Source organism: Clarias gariepinus, chromosome 8, assembly GCF_024256425.1.
Source record: "Clarias gariepinus isolate MV-2021 ecotype Netherlands chromosome 8, CGAR_prim_01v2, whole genome shotgun sequence".
Classification (NCBI taxonomy): Eukaryota; Metazoa; Chordata; class Actinopteri; order Siluriformes; family Clariidae; genus Clarias; species Clarias gariepinus.
The window spans coordinates 31,605,729-31,628,098 of NC_071107.1; the positions used below are offsets into that span (position 1 = coordinate 31,605,729).

At 36.5% G+C, this 22,370-nt stretch overlaps 3 protein-coding genes across 3 annotated transcripts; 1 reads left to right on the forward strand and 2 right to left on the reverse strand.

Moving 5' to 3' along the window:
* Window positions 1-4,218: 4,218 nt before the first annotated feature.
* Window positions 4,219-5,763, reverse strand: LOC128529029 (cystatin-like). The gene is made up of 3 exons (XM_053502327.1): window positions 5,540-5,763; window positions 4,886-4,990; window positions 4,219-4,781 (listed from the first exon to the last, which is right to left on the reverse strand). Exons 1-3 carry the CDS (start codon window positions 5,738-5,740, stop codon window positions 4,707-4,709), a joined length of 381 nt encoding a protein of 126 aa, XP_053358302.1. The 5' UTR covers window positions 5,741-5,763; the 3' UTR covers window positions 4,219-4,706.
* A 3,929-nt stretch (window positions 5,764-9,692) lies between these two features.
* On the forward strand, window positions 9,693-15,329 carry mad2l1bp (MAD2L1 binding protein). Its single transcript, XM_053502417.1, has 3 exons — window positions 9,693-9,910; window positions 14,023-14,288; window positions 14,419-15,329. Exons 1-3 carry the CDS (start codon window positions 9,715-9,717, stop codon window positions 14,929-14,931), a joined length of 975 nt encoding a protein of 324 aa, XP_053358392.1. The 5' UTR covers window positions 9,693-9,714; the 3' UTR covers window positions 14,932-15,329.
* ephx5 (epoxide hydrolase 5) lies at window positions 15,283-19,830 on the reverse strand. The gene is made up of 9 exons (XM_053502415.1): window positions 19,617-19,830; window positions 18,694-18,904; window positions 18,378-18,558; window positions 17,875-18,084; window positions 17,458-17,587; window positions 16,410-16,624; window positions 16,112-16,220; window positions 15,868-15,990; window positions 15,283-15,708 (listed from the first exon to the last, which is right to left on the reverse strand). Exons 1-9 carry the CDS (start codon window positions 19,640-19,642, stop codon window positions 15,498-15,500), a joined length of 1,416 nt encoding a protein of 471 aa, XP_053358390.1. The 5' UTR covers window positions 19,643-19,830; the 3' UTR covers window positions 15,283-15,497.
* Between the last annotated feature and the right edge of the window lie 2,540 nt (window positions 19,831-22,370).

Sequence of the window (22,370 nt, forward strand, 5' to 3'; positions counted from 1 at the left end):
ATATTTTATACAAATATATATGTATGTATATATGTGAATATCTTTTTAATGAAATAGCAATCAAATTCATGTACAGTGCCATGAAAAAGTATTTGCCCCTTCCTGATTTCTTGGGTTCTTGTATGAGTTCCTGTATGAGTTGTTATTGTGCTCTTGGAGTAATTTTGGTATCTTGGCTACTCCTGGGAAGGTTCACCACTGTTCCAAATTCCATTTGTGAATAATGGCTTTTGCTGCTTTTTTAGATCTTTTTGCATGGTTCACTTTGTCAGACAGGTTCTATTTAAATGATTTTCTTGATTCAATAGGTCTGGCAGTAATCAGAATGGCATGTAAAATTGAACTCAGCTTTCCAAAATCACAAATTATGTATGATTTAGGAATGGGGGCAATTACTTTTTTCACATGGAGCTAGGTAGTTTTGGACAGCTTTTTCCTTTAATAAATGAAAAAATAATTTAAAAACTACATTTACTTGCGTTATCTTTGTGCAACACGACAAATTAAAAAAAAAAAACAGAAATGGGGCAAATACTTATTTACGGCACGGTACATGCATATAATTGTGTGCTGTAGTCAAAAACATGCCACACTGAGATTCAGTTTGTAAGGACGATCTCAGTGGTACGGTAATAAAAGTATAATTACAAACATTACAAGGTGCTCCATCATGCTGGACAAAGCACAAAACTGTTCTTGGATGGTTGGGAGAAATGACTCTCAGTGGATGTTTTTTTACCAATATTTATTCGGCTGTGTTCTTAGGAAAAATTGTGAGTAAGCCCACTGCCTTGGCTGAGAATCAACTTCACACAGCAATGGTTTCAGAATGGTTTATTGTTCTGTTATTGATCATGAGAACTTTCATTAAAATAATAAGACCACAACTGGTTGTTTTTTTAGTCTGTTAAAATAAGGTTAAGGCATTATTTTTGAGTTAAAGCTCAAGGCGCACACTTCACATAACATCTGGATTGGTATATTTTCAGTCCATTGTGGTGGTGTACAGAGGCAAAAATGTGCAAATTGTCTTACTGTCCAAATACTTATGGATCTGTCTCTAGGTGCAGAACATTGTTCTGGGTTTAACAAAAGCAACCACAGATGTATGCTGGTTAATTACCACATTTAATTGCTTAATGCCATTTTGAAATAGAAGGACAGTGGAACCTCAGTTCACAAACGTAATTTTGAAATTCTGTTCATAACCCGATTTGGCCATATACCGATTTAGATTTTTCCATAGGAATATATGTAAATGGAATTAATCTGTTCCCAAACACTATAAACTATATTTAACTTTTTATTTATTTTGTTTGTATCAAAAAAATATAAAGCAAAGTATGAAAAAGCCTTAATTGTGCAAAAATAATACAGTACCAAATATAAAAGAAACTGTACAGGACAGAGCGAATACATTTTTACATGTACTGCTAACATACCTTTCTTAGGGAGACTTCATGATGTGAAGGAATTTTTTTTTATTTTTTTAAAGGAATATAATGTTCTTTTAAAAATTCTCCAAGTTCACCAAGAATTGCATAAAGAATGTGAGGGTGCATGTCCTTGTTTTATTTTTACATGCAGCTTAATAAACTCCTGACATAATACCTGAGCACACCTTTATATTTCACGTTTCAAATATCCTTAGTCGTTTTCTGTCCCTGACTCTTTTGAAACAGCAACCTTTTTTTGACCAGGCAATCTATTTATGAGTTAGGACAGATCTGCACCGAATAGTTTTGCTATCAGCAATACCATGTAATATACTGTCAAATCCTCATTTCTCAAATGTCAACTGTGAGATATAGGCTTTGCATAACTATATCCACTTAAGGCTCTAATGGAAATATACAGAACTTTCCTGACTCCACATTAATTAGGTATTATCTGTAATAATTATTTAGTCATGTTTATAAGAATTTGGTAGAAATCTTCCCTGTAATGATTCATAGTCTCTCTGTTGCATTAAGAAACACAAGAATAGGATGTCTCATGCATGTTGTTTATGGTAATGTTTTCTAAATGACATTTTATTATAACAAGTCTTAATCAAATGACAATCAGTACACTGATTAAGCGCAATGGCAGTGTGATACCTTCGGCCTACTGTCTTACTACTGATCCACTGTCATCACTTCACCTTTCAGCCAGAGGCGGATCTGTGTTCGGTTTCTCACCCTTGTTTAGGATGTGATACCTTGTGATGATGTAGCTCCGCCTTCCTAACTCCCCTTTGTATTGTAGTATGCCTGATGAAACAAGAGATCTAGTGGAAAATCTTGCATGTATACCACTTGATTTATTGTTAAATCCTCATTTCTCACTTATCAGCAGTAAGATACCCAGTGCTTTGCAAACCTGGAGCTTTATCGGTGTACAGTACTTCTCTTCAATCAGGTTGAGGCCACAGATTTAAAGGAAATGTTGGAGGATTATGTTAAAGATTCAATTGTTTAAGCCTGTTCTTAATTATATAATGGACATTTTCAGTTTTCTGTTAAACAGCAGTACCATAAATGGATGCAGTTTTTAAAGCACATTTTATTATTTAATGTTTTTTTTTTTTTTTAAGTAGACCGAATTTTCATTTTAACAGTTTTTTAAAATTCTTTTTGTCCTCTTTTTTGCCATTATAAAAAAAATTCCCTAACAAATAAAACATTTAATAAAGTTTAGTAATGGGCTTTACAGGACTAAATCCTTTCCAAATTTATAAAACATTGCATGAATACGAATCGTCTAAGCAAAATTATAATGATGTTGACTACACAGTAAGACATATCATTCCACAGCGATTTTTTCATAAATTAGTTAGTTAAAAGAAACAAGCGATTGAATAGAACAGTAACAACCTCAATACTCACTTGACCTTGTGACAAAAATTATCTGAGAACAGAGGCACCTCTTTTCAACAGGCAAGGCAGGCACCAATTTGGGGACACAGGCCATTAGGTGGCACTCAAGTGCTGACAAACTTTAAACTTCAGCAGTGGCAATGTGCAGGCTTTCAGATTACTGATAAGATAAGGAAATTTTTGCATAGGGTTTTCAACATAGGGCGTTCTGCACTGTCGCCCACATTCAAGACCTTTATCAAGTTAATCAGCTTTTTTCTTTGATGCAACACACAGAACACAGTCTACACAAGGTTTTCATATTTACTGAAATATAAAGGCCCTTCTTCACTTCACTGTAATCAGGTATTATCTGTAGTAATTATTTAGTCATGTTCATGGGAATTGGGTAGAAACCTTCTGTGTAATGATTCATAGTCTCTCTGTTGTATTAAGAAACACAAGGACTGAACGTCTTGTGCTCTTTCTTTATGGTAATATTCTCATAATGACTTTTAATCATAATAAGTCCTATTTAAATGACAATCTTTACACTGATTGAGTGCGGTGTAAATTCTACGGTCTAATGTCTTACAGTAGATCCAGATACACTGTTATCAGTGTCTGGTCCCTGCCTGACTCTTGCTCAGGATGTGATACCTTGTGATGATGCAGCTCCGCCTTCTTAACTCTCTTTGCACTATTTTGCAATGCTGTATATTTCAACCAAGAAGAGATTTTTGGTTAACTGCAAAATCTGGTATCAGATTAATAACCATTTCATTTGCTTATATGTTCAGACCTCATATACCTTTTGACACATCCAGCCACTGGTAGTTATTACATTTTCTACATATTTTTATCATTAAATGTTGAATACACATTCAGTACATTGAAAGCCAGTGCCAATTATGCAACAATTTGCAGGGAGCCTTTATAATCAGCGTTCATCACCATTATCTTCAAAATAATCTGAAGACCTGCATATATTTACACTGATGTAGTTTAATGTTTCTTAGCTCTTGGGTGCCCTACTGGCGTAAAAGTCATCTCACGTTTTTGGCCTCTCAGGCTACTCGCTCATGCTTTTAAAATCACTGTGACACCAATTGAGAAAAAACATGGACATTTTCCCTTGTCTTTTTTGTTGTTGTTAATAATGGTGTGCCAAAATGTTTTTTAACTTTAAAAAACAAATAGGTCATTAAGAATGTATTGGCTAGTGGAGACAGATACACACATTAACATGTTATACATTGGTGGATGTGACTGACATAAAAAAATAATTATATATGAGCTTATTCTTTAATGAAGAAATAAATTTAGCCAACAAACCCTGTATCTACTATTTGAATTTGTATAATGTTTACATGCACAAAATTCTTTAGCATGGTATACAATACCTTCCTTACTGTACCACCTGTAATCATTTGCTCATTTCCACAGATTGTAACTAATCTACCTCCTTGTATACTATTTATATATGCAATTTTTACCTACATACCTACATGTGCAGGGACAATAAAGTTGAATCTAATCTAATTTAAACTAATCCTCACACTAACTAGATGATAATGCTGATCTTTAATCATAGCCTTACACCAAAAAAAACTTTGACTTTATATTATGTGAATAATATGTCTTTATCTATATATGTATTTATAAAATATTAACTTTATATCATGCGAATACTTATAGAGTGTATGGGTTCCCAAAACATATCTTGCCTAAAACATTTGAATAAAAAATCCAAAGCAGAAATTAATATTAATAGTTATTTATATAAGGTGGCACAATGGCGCACAATGAGCAACATTTGATTAGCATTTTTGATTCTCTTGAAAGAATCGGGGCTGCTGAATGTCTCTCTTAGCAGGTATTGTCAGTCAGGATCATGCTGTTCAACCAAGGCCTACTCCACACTGTAAGGGTGCATTCATGAGGCTTAAAGGAGGTGACAAAGAGGCAGAAGATTTAGCATTTGTAGGAAGACAAATGCATGTACAAATTAAACATGTGCATAAATCTGAACATTTTATGTAACTAACTTGTGAAATCGCTGGTTCTGAATTCATGGCACACTGGCTTCCAGGTTTTAAGTTGAACGACCTGACCATCAGAACAGTGAAGATGTACTTCTCACCCGCAACAACCTAAAGCAAGAAAGAAAATACTTTAGACCACATGTCAGTTAGACTTTTCCTCATATAGTAAAGTAACACATTAATTAATTTATCTTTTGTGAATAATTTATCATTGTCAGGGATGTGGAGCCTATCCTGGGTAAGCAGATACACAGACAGCAATGCTGTGCTCTTAAAATACAACCATAACTTACTCATAACTTATACTTGGGCCATTTTTGGTTCAAAATCTAAAAGCCAGTGTGCATGGTTGGTTGTAAGTAAAGTATTTGGGTCCCTGCTTGGTCGAGACATCATATTCCACAACCTGAGCCTTTAGCCTGACATCTTTAGCTTGGATATTTTTGTGTATTTGAGATCCAAATATCCCCGTATAGGAATATCTTACAGTTTTGACGCCAGTTTTGTTTGGACCCTGTTATGTTTACTTTTGGTTACTAAGTATAAAGTCAGATTTAGGCTAGGTGTATAGGCACAGTGTTAATTAGCTTCATTAATAATTAGGTAAATGGAAGCTTCTTGTTGTAAAGTAAAAAAAAAAACAGAAAAATATCTTACCTGTTTCTGAGCCTTGACCACTTTAACAAATTGGCTGGTGTATGGTTTGTTGCTCTCTTTATTATACTGAGTGACTGCGAACTGCAGAGCATCTCGAACATCTGGACAGTTTATGTCTACCTCGAATGGGGCTCCAACGATAGCAACGCTCGCCACAGCCACGGAGAATGCCAAGAGTAGGGCTAGAACCTTAACAAACATGATTACTAAGTTCCAAGCTTAATCCTGTGAAATGAAACTGCAGTTCCCTTGGGAAACTGTAAATATTTATAGGATAATACTAATAATAATGGGAGGAGCATGTCTGGAAAACACAGTGGAATGTGTTAGTCTGTTTTTTTTTTTTTATCATTTTGCTAAGGACAAATTGTACGTATTATGCCGATCAAACAAGAGATCTAATGGAAATTCTTGCATGTATACCACATGATTTATTGTTAAAACCTCATTTCTCACTTATCAACAGAAAGATACCCAGTGCTTTGCAACCTTAGAGCTTTATCAGTGTACAGTACTTCTCTTCAATCAGGTCGAGGCCAAAGATTTGAATGAAATGTTAAAAGATTATGTTAAACATTCAATTGTTTTAATTATATAGAGGACATTTTCAGTTCTCTGTTTAACAGCAGTACTATAAATGGATGCTGGTTTTTATCACATTTTATTACTATGTATGTTTTTTTTATAAAGTAGGTTTAGTTAAAATTTTTAACAGTTTTTTTTTTTAAATCTTTTTTTAAACACTTTTTTGCCATTATTAAAAAAAATACCCTAGCACATAAAACATTTAATGTAGTTATAATAATTTTTTTGCATAGGGTTTCCAACAGACTCTAGAATTGGCTGTCAATGTACTGAAAGTGTGTACAAATGATAAAACCATGAAAAACAAACACTGTGAACCACATCAGATGAAAATTGCTGAGCAACACTCTATTACCGACACACAACATAAATGTCAATCATTTAGTCAAAACAGCCGAATGTTTGGAGACATATTAAAGACTGGTGGTTGATAGTTGAAGGACAATAAGAGATAACCGTCAAATCTCAGATTGATGTTTGTTATTGACCAAATATGTAAGACCATGCAACAGTTGCTGGAAATGCACATTTTTGGCAGTCATTTTGGTTACATGCATCAAAACAGCTAGTGACAGTAACATCAGTGAAGCGAACCTTGGCAACGAAAGACATCTGTCAGCAGTTTATTTGCCGATTCCACACAACTTCTCTGATTTTTGTGATAATCAAAGGTCATTTTGTCTGCTTTATGTTCTACTTTATCAAAGTAAGATATAGTACCTTTTTTTAACAAGCATAACCATTGTACAGCAGTTAAACCTTCTATTTTAGCAGTAAATAACTTATTACAATGCCATGTGTTCTGAACTGTGACCTACAATATGTTCAGTAGACCTTTAACACTTTGACCAGCTTTACTTGTGATGCAACCCTGACCAACGTCAAAGGATTTTTATGCCTCCTGAAACACACTTTCCAAACACACTTTCATTACATATCTTTATTAGTATTCATTATTATTATTTTTTGTTTTATTTAGTGCATTGAATCCTGTCGAATGGTAGTTTTATCTATAACATTAGAAAATACAAAAAAAAAAAAAAACAGTTATTTTTATTATTACTGCTCTATTGTGTGTAGATTAATAGCAAAAAGGTAAATGTACTCCACTTTAACAATAACATTTATAAATTCAGAAAAGGTCTGAATACTTTCAATTCAATTTGATTTTATTTGTATAGTGCTTTTAGCAATTGTCATTGTCGCAAAGCAGCTTTACACAATCGAAAGAATTATTTAAGTTTGTATGTAATGTGAATGTGTACAGTATGAATCAAAATGGTCAGTTTGTCCCTGGTGAGCGAGCCGAGGGCGACACTGGCAAGGAAAAACTCCCTGAGATGGTAATAGGAAGAAACCTTGAGAGGAACCGGACTTAACAGGGAACCCATCCTCATTTGGGTGATGATGGATAGCAGGGATTGATCTGCACTCATACTGTGTGTTAGTTGGCAGGCAGTTCAGTATAACAGTTGATGTTAATTGATGTTAATATGGAGTCCAGGTGGTTATTGAAAACTCATGTAGACTTGTATGAAGTTCCAGTCCTGAACTATCGAACTGTCAAGTCCCCAGAGAAACAGTTGCCAACACCAGTCGAGGCCAGAACCATCTTCTAGATAGAGAGAATCATCCCCAGACACCAGTCGCATCCCAGAGAGACACACGGGGCATCCATGTGACGAGATCTCAAACCAGAAGCGGGGCACCAGGATGGGTCAGACAGGATAAAATAGAACTTTCCAAATAGAATGTACAAGTACTGCAAATACTGTACATGTTTTTTCACATAATCAGATTTTTGTCCTTGGTTAAAACAATGTGTCAGATAAATCATACCATATCCTATCTGCAGACATGACCTTGAGTCGCTCTGACTAGACATCGTACCACCTCTAAAAGAAACATTTATTTATAACCTTACCATTAAAATATGTGCATGAGTCATTCTACAAAAATTGTGGAAAGTGCTGTTTTGCTAATGCTAAAATCATTTAAATGTATATAACAAACACATAACTTGTATATGTTCAGAAACTATAGTATCTACATGTTCTTACTTTAATGTTCAATATTTAATTCAAGCATTAAAAAGAGCTTGTCACTATGATCATATATACATAGAAATGGAACCATATACTTCTTATCTAAAGATTTTTTTCATAAAATATACAGTATCTGATTGACTGTAACATCAATATCTTTTTATATAAGTGAAACACTAAAATCATGAAACAATAATAGATTACAATAAATAATATGAAATAAATATGTTATCCCACACTATGTCACTAATGTTACTGTCACACAGAAAGCGCTTTCCTTTAAAATACTTTTGACAATTTAAAATTGTTCCTATGTGAGAGGACACTAGATGAAGAGCACTGGACAAATGCAAAAGGTATGTCAAGTTTCTCGCTTCAGCTGCCAAAAATCGGATTACATCTAATAAATAATTGTTTTGACAGGATTAGAAATCATGTGGTCTTACACATGGAAGACATGTTGTTAAATAGTTTTTAGAAAGATTTTTCTCTAAATTGTCTATTACCAGGAAGAAAAGTAACACCAGTTAACGCTAGTTGCATGTATGTAACAAATAAACCGCATTAAGCCCTACTTTGTGTGGATTCATAAAGTTATTGCTATTAAACAATTCTAGGTGTGAAAGAAGAAATACATTTAAGGAGTTTTTTTAACACCCAAATTCCACTTTTCTGTAGAATGACCCATTTACTATTGAGAAAAACATAATGAATTTAGTAAAATAACATAATTGACCAACATATTTGATTAACATAATTAATCTTCTAAAATAAATCAAGTCCATTTTATTTTATTGCTTTTAACAATGGTTATTGTCGCAAAGCAGCTTCACAGAATCAAAAGAAAATGATGGAAATATGTATTAAATGTGAGAAAATAAATATGAGGTATTATACGTATTATATAAAGAGTTTCACTATGTGGATTTATTTAATACTACATTTTAACCATTAATATTAGTTTTAAAGAGTTACTTGTACTGTATTTCAGGACACATGATTGAAAATTACACGCGCGCGCGCACGCACACACGCACGCACCTATGCACGCACACGCGCGTTTTTGTTTATTCCGATTCATGATTTGTTTCATCTTGTTAAATGTGGCCAGTATTGTCTAAAACAACAACAATAAAACTTCCTTAAAACAAAAAGCAGCAGTCGTGTTATTATTATTATTATTATTATTATCCTACATATCCCATAATACAGCCTGTAAACATAGCAACGGAAACCATTTTGAAGAAATTACTTTATGAAGATGGTTTTATTTCTAACCAGGAACTATTTAATTTAATCTTTTTTCCTTCCCAGTATTTTCTTTTTTACTTTATTGGAAACCGCTGGCGTGTTTCGGTAACCTAGCAACGTGCTGACGTACTCGCGGAACTGCACTATGTAGTGTCCTAAATTATAGGAGTCGGCAGCATAGGTCTCCGGTTTGAGACACAGCCTAGACGTTTGCGGCTCCAAAAAAAAGCACTTCCGCTTCCGTGTTTCCCATGATGCATCAGCGGGGGAAATTCAATTCAAACACTTGGAGCTATGGGCGAGGAGAGATTCGGAAAAGAAGGGGAATTAGAAAAAGTTATGACTGTTATCCCAGAGCCGGGGAGTCAGGGCGAAGCTCGGGTGGAACATACAGCTGCTGGGGAGGAGGACAAGTCTAAAAATGGACCAGGGGAGGACACGAAGGAGAACAGAGACAGCACCCGAGCGGCAGAGAGCCAACAGGACAGGAGTGAGTCTGCTGATTTTAGATTGAACTTATCTAGCCAGGTGTTTAAACTAATCCCAGGTGTGTCACGTGGTGCACACTTATTTTTAACTAATTTAAATCCTAAAATGTTTATTCTGAACATGTTCACACTCAGCTTATTTCCCTTTTCTTTTTGGTACAATTCAAACCTGAAAATGAAATTAATTTGTATGCCAGTTTTCCATCCTGGATTTGTGATTCTATTATGATTTTTGTTTTAATTAGAATCAGAAAGAGTTTTAATGGCAAGCACAAGGAATTTGTTTTGGTGACAGAAGCTTTTAGAGACAATAACATGCACAACAAACACACAGAAAACATTTGGCCATTTGTCTACAGTAAACTCACACTGTCATGTTCAAGAAACCAGTCTGAGATGACTTTAGCTTTGTGATATGGCGTGTTATCATTAAGGGATGGACATGGTCCGTGGTCAGTAACAATACTCGTGTAAGCTGTGGCATCTAAAGAACCCCTAAGTGCACCAAGAATATATCCCCCACACCATTACACCACCAGCATCAGCCTGAACCGTTGATACAAGGCAGGATGGAATCATGCTTTCATGTTGTTTAATCCAGATTCTGACAATACCATTTAAATGTCAGAGCAGACATCGAGATTCATGATCAGACAACATTTTTACTGTTGTTTAATTTTGGTGTTCATATGAATTCACATGAGCCTCAGTTTTCTGTTCTTAGCTTACAGGAATCGCACACATTGTCGTCTTCCGCTACTGTATTCCAACTGCTTCAAGGTTTGCCGTGTACAGAGATGCTCTTCAATGTACCTTGGGTGTAAGAAGATGTTATTTAAGTCACTGTTGCCTTTCTATGAGCTTGAATCAGTCTGGTCATTTGCCTCTGACATCTAATCAACGAGCCATTTTCATTTTGAGAACTGCCTCCCACTGGATATTTTCCCTTTTTTTAGAACCGTGTAAACACTAGAAAAGGTTGTGCATAAAAATCCCAGTAGATCAGCAGTTTCAGAAATCGTCAGACCAGCTCGTCTGGCCACAACAACCAGACCATGTTAAAGTCAGACAGATGGATTTCTTTAAACACAGATGGCTAAAAGTTTTCTGATAAAAAAAAACTCACTGATTTGTTGGTCAGTATGAAAATGACTGATAATTTAATTAGCTGCTAATTGTACTGTAATAACCAGTAAAATTATTTAATATCACATTAGATACTGTCACGTTAAAGGTACTGTGGTACTAGAGCTTTGAAGAGGGTCCTATACAAGCATTTGAAATAATCAATGCTTTTATTAATACAAAAACAAACCAATCAGTTTGAAAAAGTAATATTTAAAAAGTAATAGCTATTTTAAGCATACCAAATATTAAGAGTGTCACGATCCTCCAAATCCTCGATTCGATTACATTTTCAATTCTAAAGTCACGGTTTGATTCGATTCTCGATTTAAAAAAGAAAAATTTGAAAGCACAAGCTATGCCATTTTAAGACTTTTATGCAATATAATAATATCTGACCTTTGTTCACAATGTACCACACACTACATTGTCAAATTTTAAATGTTTATTAACAATATAATGTAACAATAACTTATAATCTTCAGTCAATTTCCAAACTTATACAAAATAACCTGCCATCTAATTTCTCTTTTGTAACTGCTGTTTTCTTCACAGATGATGACATTCAAGTTCACAAAAAAAATTGCAGTTTCAAGTTCTTGTTAAAGAGGAATATGAAAAGAGAACTGCTAAAAATATAGCAAAAATATTAACTATTTACATTTATATGGGCAGAATTTTTTTTTTTTTTATAGTTTCATGTTCTTCTTTAAGAAAATGAGAATGTCCACATTCTCTGTGGAGAGGGCTGCTCTTTGAGATGTCACAATGTCCCCAGCTGTTGAGAACACTCTTTCACTTGCCACACTTGTTGCTTGTACAGCAAGATAACGTTTGGCAAGCTTGGACAAATTTGGGTACTGGTTCTCATTATCTTTCCACCATTTCAGTGGATTTGAATCCACAGAAATTACTTTAACCATTTTGTATAGCTGAATCTCATCTTTTACAACATCAGGCCATGGTTTGGTTTCTGATGATGATGCAGTGGAGGCTGTGCTGAAAAAATCACTAAACAGTTCACTGAGTGCTGTTCTCTTTGTTGGGGGGGCTGCCTCCACTGGTTGCTACAGTGTCTGTATCCTCTGCAGGGTTTTAGCTGGATCCTTCTCCTGAGGCATGAGACTGAAATAGTCACACACAAAACACTGTTGTTTAAGGTAGAAATTATATTTAAGTGTGACAACAACAAACAGAAAGGATATTGTGATTAGTCCTATTCATGAAATATTATGAATGTGAAATTATGTAAATACAAAAAACAAACTACTTTTTAACTTAATCACATTAGCCTATTAGAATTATTTACCTGTGTGGAGTGCTCTTGCAAGATTTTCTTTTCCAGACAATTGAAGATCTCATTCCGAGATATGTCATCCAGGTGGGGTAAAGTTTTAAACCTAGGATCCAAGGCAGTGCTCTCATTCAGGAACTGTTGAAGTCTTGGGTCTGAATACCTCTCTTCAAAATTTGCCTCTATAGCAGATTTAACATCCTTTACAATTGTTGAATCTGTGTCACTGTGTTTCAAAGATGTCGGAACTCCACAAGGTTGTAACTGTTTTCAGGGGCTTCAGTACCTGACATGCATCTTCCAGAACAGTCACATCTTGATCAGAGAGAGTGATAAGGTCTTTAGCATTTTTTTATGTCTTTTTCTGCAAGTGCAGAATAGATAGCAGCTTGTTGCTCTAAATAGCGTGTGATCATGTCATAGCTGGAGTTCCACCTTGTAATGACATCTTGAACCAGCGTGTGAGGAGGAAGCTGAAGCATGTCTTGTTTTGACTTTAAGACAGCGGCTGCAGTGGTGCTTCTGTGGAAAAAGTGACCACCCTCCTGACTCTGCCCAAAAGACGGGAAATCTGGTTTACTCCCAAACCCTTCTGGGAGGCCAGATTTACAGTGTGGGCAAAACATACAATGTGTGGAGACAATCCAGCTGCATGTGAGGCATTGACAATGTTCTTTGCATTATCAGTTGTCACAGGAATTGTTGCATTTTGCCTGTTCAACTTCCATTCCAGTACCACTTCCCTCAGCACTTCTGCTAAATGTTTACTTGTGTGGGCTTCATATATGGGGCGAGTTTGAAGTACTGGATTTTGAATTTCCCAGTCATCATTAATGTAATGCGCTGTGACAGTCATTAAGCTCTGTGTTGCTCTGGAGGTCCAGCAATCTGTAGTCAAGGCTACTAAATGTGCACTGCCAAGACCTTCAATAACTTTCTCCTTCACATTATTGTACATGGAGGGTATCACCGTAGCTGTGAGATGCGTCCTACTTGGGATTTCGTAGCGCGGTTCTAGCACGCTAATTAAATGCCTAAAACCGGAGTTTTCTACCACTGAATAAGGTCGCATGTCCGCGGCTATAAATTCTCCTACCGCGCTTGTAATTGCCTTTGCACGTGGTGAGTTACTTGGAAGTTTTATTCCAAATGAAGACGGGAGAGTAGTTTGTTACACTTGTCGGTTTAACAGACAAATTATGTTTTTGTGGTGCCTGCGGAGATGCCCTGCCATGTTAGTCGTGCTGCCGGTGGAATAATGTGGTATACGTACATAGCAGAGCTTGCAAACTGTGTTTTTTTGGTCGACAACACGAACATTGTCAACATAACTCACTGGAAATCCAAAATACTTCCACACCGGCGACTTCAGTGAATGAGGAGGGGGTTCAAGTTCTGTCGACGAGTCTCCTGCGTCTGCAGTTGCCATGCTATCTTTTGGCTGTTGTAGCTGTTAGTTTGAGCACTTCACAGCACTTCGCAGCACTTCAACAAGCATGTTTTTTTTTCTTTTTTTTTTTTTTGCTTGGCAAGAAAAGCTGACGTGACATGGGGGCGTGGCGGCATCGACAATTCCATTTTTTGATTCGATAATCAAGATTGAGCATGAATTTCGATCGATTTCGATTTAAAATCGAAATCGTGACACCCTTACCAAATATCCTAAACTAAATGAAATACATTTGTGACTTGAAGGTCTTCACATGACGTGCCAGCAGGAGTCTGATGATAGGCAAGTGTCTGCGCAGCAGTCCACATGCGAGACCGACGATGAGGAGATCGCGAGGAGAGCCCGGGAGGAGGGTCGCGTGGACGTGCTATTTCCAGGGAGCGTGACACAAGATGGCTGTTGCAGATTTGTCTGTGAGCTTCTTAAATGTGTCCTTTACCAGAGACAACAGTTGCCCATGACGTATGACCAGATGGTCTTCTTCCAAAAGCAGCAGCTCGCTAACACTCAGGTGAGAGAATCAAAAACACCTAAACAGAGATTAAGCCAAACAGTACTGTAAAAAATCATATATATATTTTTTAATTATTAAGTACAAATACAAGACTAATGAGGACAGAACTAATATTTTCTGCCCACAGTTGGAGGAAGGAGTCGTTAGGAAATCCATCAAATCAGGACACTGCCAGCGGACACTGCGAGACCTGGATGAGGTGCTTGGTCACTTGGAGGTGCTCTTCTCTCTCAGTTACGTCCCCCGTGTGCTCTTCATGCTCGGAAGCTCTGGGATTCTTCCCACAGAGGTTTACGAGATCAACATGGAGGCTTTGGTGCAGGGAGGCAGTGACAGGAGTTTGAGAACTTCCCTGTGTTTGAGGCGGCTGTTTCGCACCCTTTTCGTTGCGGATTTGCTTTCTGACGTTAAGCCAGTCCGCCTTACAGGCACCACGGTCATGGCGCTTGCTCATCGGGACTGTGGCGTAGAATGGTTCAAGCCTAAAGTTGATTTCAGACTTCCCGCAAAGGTAAAGAGGCAGGTGATAGTGTTAGCCAGTGATGGGTCTGAAAGTGGCCAAAGGAAACCTGACATTACAGACTGTGATGATTATATCTGGTTTCAAACCCCTGTGACTATTAAGGGTTTCAATAAATGACAGGACTAAAGCCAGGTAATATCATGGTGCTAAAATTTCAGGGATTGATGGATTCCACCTGATGGAAAATCTCAACCGACTCAGTTTTATGTTTCAGGAATTGAAATTTAATAAAATGTCATGCACTCACATACGGTTGTTAAGCAGTTACTGTCAACTTTAATGTGTGTGCCTACTTACATTGTACTTACATTTTATTAAGGAAAAACATATCTTTATTATGGCAGAAAATAGATTTACAATGTCTGTTAACTCTCTGAGAGAGCAGTCAAAATGTGTGATCAACGTAACATGTCTAAATTATATGACCATCTGAAGTTTTACTTTTATACCATGTAGTTTTATTTTACCCAAGGTAACATGTGCAACTATTCTATTAAAGTATGTTTTATGATAAACTATAAAATGTCTAGTAGTAATTATTTTATAGTGAATATAAATGGTTAGACATTTTTTAGGCAAATTAATGAACGACTACTAAACAAACAATTTGTGATCTAAATAATATCTAGATGACTTTATAGTAAAGCCATTTAAGTACCGTGTACAAAGGAAGCGTAAGCAAATTATTTATCCTTCTTGCTTTCTACACTCTTTACAAATTGCAAAAAGTCTTGAGCAAGCAGTTCTGGCTCCTCAAAGGCTGCGAAGTGCCCCCCTCTGGGCATATAGGTGTATGAGCGAATATCTGTGAATCTTGTGGCGGCCCAGGCCCAGGGACAATGCAGCAGTTCATGTGGAAACGCTGCCAGTCCAGTCGGTACGTAGACCTTTATCCTGGCGACAAAACCAACACACGCAAAAGTTACTCCATGTAAAAGCAGCCACAACAAGTATACAAATCCCCTTCTCAGTGTACCTCAGTTTATCCTATAGCCTGGAGTTTATCCTTTGGATAAACAGTATTTTGTCACTGTTGTGTAGTTTTCCACTTACACATAGTCCTGCCTGCTCTGATAGTTCGACAAATTCTCTTTGTAGAAGCGCATTGATGGGATGATGGAGGCTGTAGTCCAGTAGATCATGATGTTGGTAAGAAGATCATCCAGACTGAACTTCCTACATGAAGGCAAAAGTGAAGATAAAGTCTAAAGACATGATAGGTGTTCATGGGACTATAAGCCCTCCTCAGTGCATTCACTGTTGTAAGCACTCACATTTTTAAAAAATGCTCTTTTACCTTGTTAATCCCCCATCCTCAAGGTCCCTGTTCTCAAAATCAGTCCAGGTGCTGAACTTCTCAAGGATGTACGCAGCCAAGCCGACTGGTGAATTATTCAACCCACAACCTGTCAGAGAAGACAACTCCACCCAATTAGCCTAGGCTACAGTGTGACATTAACCAACACTTACCAGCCACATTCTTAACTTTAATCTTTTCCACAGTGTTCAATCCTTACTGGTGCACATGCAAGCTTGCAGCCATGCCGTTTTTGTGGCTGTGCAGAACAATTTAAGATAAAGTCACAGTATGATACCTGCAGTGTCAGGTTTGGTAGCTTGGATGTGCATGTATCCAGATTCTTTCAGTAGTTCATACACGGTCTTTTGCATGTAAGGATAGATGCGCCGCACATCTTCTCTGGTGAAGCCGACCAGGAAGGGCAGGTAACGGCCGATGATGAGAGACAAGGTGGTTTTAATGCCTCCTGCTCTGGCATTGATCATGTTAAGGTGCAAGCCCTTAACGCACCTTTGGTTAAAGAAAGCAGTGACAAAAAAAAGAGCATATTAAAATTCCTGAGATGTTAAAATGTAGGCAAAAGGAATAAAAAGCTTTATTTATATACAGAAACATTAATTAACAATGTCTTGAGGTGATTTTTAAATAGATTTTGGTTTGTGTCATAATTAAAATGTAAACATACCATGCACAATGGCAATGTAATAATTTAAATTAACATTTCCATGTGCAACTTTGGGCTCAAAATTCAACTATTTATTTAACTACATTTACATTAGCAATTTGAAATAGTACTACTGAGATTTCATTTACACATGCATTTTGAATGCCTAATGAGTACCTCTATCTAAATTGTAATGTATTTCCCAAATTGAATTATGTTGCTTTTGTTTATGCAATTATGGTGTCAAAATTATAATTAAAATGTTATGTTATATGCATTAGTACTTATTAGCAATGTGTACTCGATGTAATTATTAAACTGACCACCTGATAGCAAAGTTTAAAGGAGAAAACGTCGCCTCCCACTTTGCAATAACACGCACGCTTTTGCATTTTATTTTTCAAAGCCTCATTCGTCAGCCAGAAATCAGGGCAGGACTATTTCACATGTTTTTTTGTTTTGTTTTGTTTTTTTTCCTTAAACACATGGCAACTGCCTAAAATATTTTGGAAGGCTGATCGTAAATTTTTAAGTTTTAAAATCCACTAGGAGGTCACCAATTCTCCTTTGCTTCACAATAAAAATCATGCATTGTGACCTGACTGTGTGAGCTACGAGTCGGGCTGTGGCATGGAACATTTGTGTATGTACTTCAATTCTGTGTATTATAATATCTTACTCAGGTTTCATCTGGGCCATGTTGCTGGTGATTAGTGCTCCCCAGTCTCCTCCTTGTAGGTAATACTGACTGAATCCCAGTCTCTCCATCAGCTTGTGAAAAATACGGGCAGCAGCCACGGAATTAAATCCTGCGACATTGAAAATGGTGAGAATGCAGGTCACAGGAAATGTGTTTAAACAAATGAGGTTGGCGCTGTTCCCAAATTGTATGCTTATAGTTTCTGCATTTTCTTTTATGAAGAACATGTACTGTTCCTTTTTGTGCTTTAGTTCTTGCTTGTGGCATTACAAAAATACAGTATGGCCTTGTTTAACATTTTTATTTGCCAAATGTACTCGCCTGTTGTAGCAATAAAGTTAAACCTTTAAGAACTGTGTTCATTTTGTGACTTGTGTAAATTCTTTCTAGTCTTACCCTGCACTTGTGGGGCTTCAGAGTACCCATAGCCTGGGATGGAGGGGCAGATGACCTCAAAGACGACGTCTCCATCAGTCTGAGTGAGCATGGGCAAGATCCTGTAGAACTCAAAGAAGGAACCGGGCCAGCCGTGCACCATGATGAGGGGAAGAACTTTCTGCCCAAGACGCTGGACGGGCTTCACATGAATGAAATGCACATCTATACCTAAAGGGATATAAACGTGGAGTCAAGAATCTTTTATCCAAAATAAACAAACACACCGTTGTCGTTACTTGTATTTCCAGAATGTATCAAAAAAAAAAAAAAAAAAACGTAGCATTTGATGGATAATTTGTTTTCTTGCCAAAACTTTCCATAAATCTAAGTGTGTACGTCAAAATGTGGAGTCAAAAATCCAAAATAAACAAATACTCTTACTTATATTTCAAAAATGTGTCACAAAAAAACACAAACTTTGCTTTTGGATAATGTATAATTTTGCATAAATATAGGCTCACCCTCAATGTTAGTTTTGAAGTGTGGGTACTTGTTGAGCACCTTAACCTGTTTCTTCCAGTCAAATTCATGCCTCCAGTATGAGGTGACTTTTTGGAGATGGGTAGAGTTAAAGCCATAGTGAAATCTGGCGTCTTGCAAACAGTCTGTGTATCGTGTCTGGTCAATGCGCTGGTAAAGATCCTGAAGTCAAGAAAGGAAAACATAGCATACACGAGGATTTTATTAATATTATTATTTTACTTGGGACGTCTACAATACTGTCTGTATCTGGGGGTTATTCGGTATAAATGGTAAAGATGTTAAAATTTCTTCTACCGCTATCATTTCCTCAGAGGTCTCCACAACGAATGGCCGTATCGTTCTGTCCTCTGTTAGGGGCTTCTCCCCTACCCTCCACCATCCATCTCCAAATGGGATTGTCTTTGTCGTCTTTCTCAATGCCCGATAGAGTAAAAGACCTCCAAGTCCAGCTGAGGAAATGGCCAGGATGTATCGTTTTTGGGGGTCAAGGCTGGAGACGGCCTGTCTACAGAAGACCACGAGATAATTGCATTGAGACAAAAAAATAGTCCAAGGCAAAGGACTATCAGAAAGAAAGAAACTTTAGTAAACTGAAGAATTTCCTTTATTTTTATGGGCTCATAATAATTCCTACTTTTTAATAAAAGCACCAGCCTATATTATTGCAGTTTAGGGTACTTGTGGACCTTTTAAGTGGGGACAGAGACAACTAGACATGGAATTAAGTTACTGTCTGTAAAACAAACAAACAAAAAGGTCATAAACTGAATTAAGCTAAACTAAACTACTAATGCTGGGATGTACAAAATTATTTCTTGGCTATGAAACAAAAACCAAAAGGATTAGAGAAGTATTATGAACTGAAATTCGAAAAAATATTTATTATAGCTATAGATCTTCCGCCCAAGCCGTGTACTGTAATGTTTGCGCCCGTATATACGGATTTGTACGGTAACTGCATGCGCGAGAAAAACTTTCAAGACCACGTTCAGTTTTTTTTTTTTTTTTGTTAAATTAACCTACAAAGATTTAAGCAGATATAATAATAATAATAATGTACATTTAAATGTGTACTTATGAAACCATCAAATGGTTGCATTCCCTCTCAACGCCCTACAAGTTACCGTAAAAACCCGTCTACGATCGCACATCAGATTGAACTTGAGCCCATCTAAGTCTTAATCTTAGTAAACATGACCAAGTTGTCTGTTACTCACTGAATATTTTCGATAGCCTGCATCATTTTTCTCTCAGCAACCGATGCTGATGCAAGACGCGTGGATTAAAGACTATTTTAATTAATTTCTCTGCTGGAAATGTAATAGTTGGAGGAGATGTAAAGAGTTGGAAGCGATCTGATACGATACAAAGTTCCCGAGGTTCACACGCGACTTTTTTTGTTCACCAAAACGAGCGCCTAGGGGTTACCGTAAAACCCTGTATATATACACCAACACAAACGCACACAAACGGCTGGTTGAACTAACACCGTCTTTAATCTAGCCGAAAGTAGATTTTAGGGTGCGGCTTTTGTACAAATATTGGAAAATCACTTTGCCTTTTAAACAAATTCGTAATTTTTTAATAATTAACAAAACACATTTTAGGAGAGGCAAAATCTATAATTTGGTTAAGGATTGTTTGGACAGAAGAACAACAATAGTATTTAGGTGAAAACAGGCTCAGAAGTATCAAGTTAGAAATTTAAAAATGTAGGGTAGAAAATGGGACTCCGCAGGGTGTGTGTTAAGTCCCACTCTGTTCTTTTTAGATTAGATTCTATTCAACTTTATTGTCATTGTGCAGAGATCATGTACAGAGCCAATGAAATGCAGTTAGCATTTAAACAGAGGTGCATAAGGGGCCTATTTACAATAAACACAATGTGAAATACACACAGAAGATGCATTTTGTAATAGTTATGGTTTACTGTAAATAAATAAAATAAAAAATAATTTAAAAACATGGAAACAGTCGTGAGAGAGTTAGAACTTTTTGTTTTCTGGAAGTATATTTTAGATTTTTACATTTTTTTTTATAAAGAGAGCATGTGAGATATGTAATTAATAAATGCAAAAATGTCAAGACTCCTTGCAGGGAAGGGGTGGGGGCTAGTTTTGAGTCTCGGAAGTGTATGTACTGCCCTTATGCAGTATAAATTGCATTATTGCTCATAGTACAGATCAGCAGCTTAATCTGTGTTGTCAGCCCTGGATATGCTCAGGTCCTAAGAGTGTGTCTAGAAAATGTTAGAACCTCCCTTGTATGTGCTCTCTAGGTTGAAGTGGGTGAAATGCCATTGTGACTATGCAGAAAACAGCTAGTGGTTATTATCAATCTAAGAGGGCATAGAGAAATCCACCATGCCCTGGAAAGGAGATCAGTTGGCAATAGAGATGGGGGTGTATGGAAAAGGTTTTGGTTTGAGTTTTCTGGATATTTGAAACTCCGTATTTGATCACCCTGTGATTTTGCAAGTTCTCTTACTTAGAAATCATGGAGAGGTCTACTATTTTCAGCATAGGTGCATTTTTACTGTGAGAAACAGAACTAAAAAGAAAAATCCGGAAATCACATTGTATTATTTTTTTAACAGTTTATTTGTAAATTACTGTGTCAAATAAGTATTTGATCACTTGCTTATCAGACAGATTTCTGACCCTCAATGACCTGTTATTTTGCTTTTAAATAGTCCAGCTACACTCTGCTTATGATTCTAATTTAGTAGCACCTGTTTGAGGAAAGGTTTGTCTAAGGATCTAATAAACCCCATCTTTAATGTTCTGAATAAGGGAAGGAGGTTTTTGCCCATATGTCACAACCTTATCTTTTACAATGGGGAGTCACTGATCAGGAAGGAAGCATTTAATGATTTTTATTTTTTTTTTAGCTGGGACTGGACTGGAAAGTCAGCTTTAAAGAACAGGGACGTTAAGGTGGAGAGATTTATAGGTTGCAAGGAAGTAACTTGACGTAAATGACAGAACTCCAACGAAAGGGGCAGAGTGTTATGAAGAGGGAATGTGTTGAGAAGATAGGGTGTGTGGCAGGGCCAGATAAAGCAGACCAAGAGTTCGATACACAAGACAAGACCAGTGAAGGATCCATTAGACATTTATTATTATTATAATTATTATTATAATAATTATTATTATTATATACTTAATTTTTTTTTTATTATTTATTGGCACCCCGTCCAGGGTGTACCCTGCCTTATGCCCAAGGTCTCTTGGGATAGGCTTCCAGGAGTTCCTCTGTACTCTGCGCAGGATAAGCAGAATACAGTGAATAAATAACCTGTCTTAATTTTTTTTTTGTGCTTTATAGTGTCTTTTGATTTTTTTTTTATAAATTTTTCGCTTGGCTGGATTAGAGAGAGAAATCTTCCTTGCCTCGCCTGCTGTCAAAGTAACAGTGTAGGAGGAGTAACAATAGAATATTAAAAGGGGTACGAAGTCCTTGGCATTGTGACTTATCGAAGTGTCCTTGATGTCTTTTCTTTTTTTTCAGTTTTGTTGCATTACTGAATAAATCCAGTCTTTTAGCACCAAAAATGTTAATATGGATTACAATTAGCGGATAACATACACTGACGTAGCCTGTTTCTTCATGACAGCAATTTATTTACATTTTAGTGGCACTAGTGAATTTGAACCAGAGCTAAACTTGTCAACTTTTATTTAAGACCACTGAGGACCTCTAGTGGTTCATGAAGCACATTGCAGTGGCCAGGATCCCACTGTTGAGGGTTTTAGGAATAGTGCAGCTGTTTTTAATAATAAATAACACAAATTAACAACAACAGATAAATAATATTGATATGTCAAAATCAATATCTAATATTATTATTATTGTTGATAATTTTGTTGTCATCCCCATCATCATCATCATCATCATCACTATTGTTGTTTTAGTTGTTGTTATAGGTGATTTTAATGTTGTTACTTTCATCACGATCATCATTATTGTTG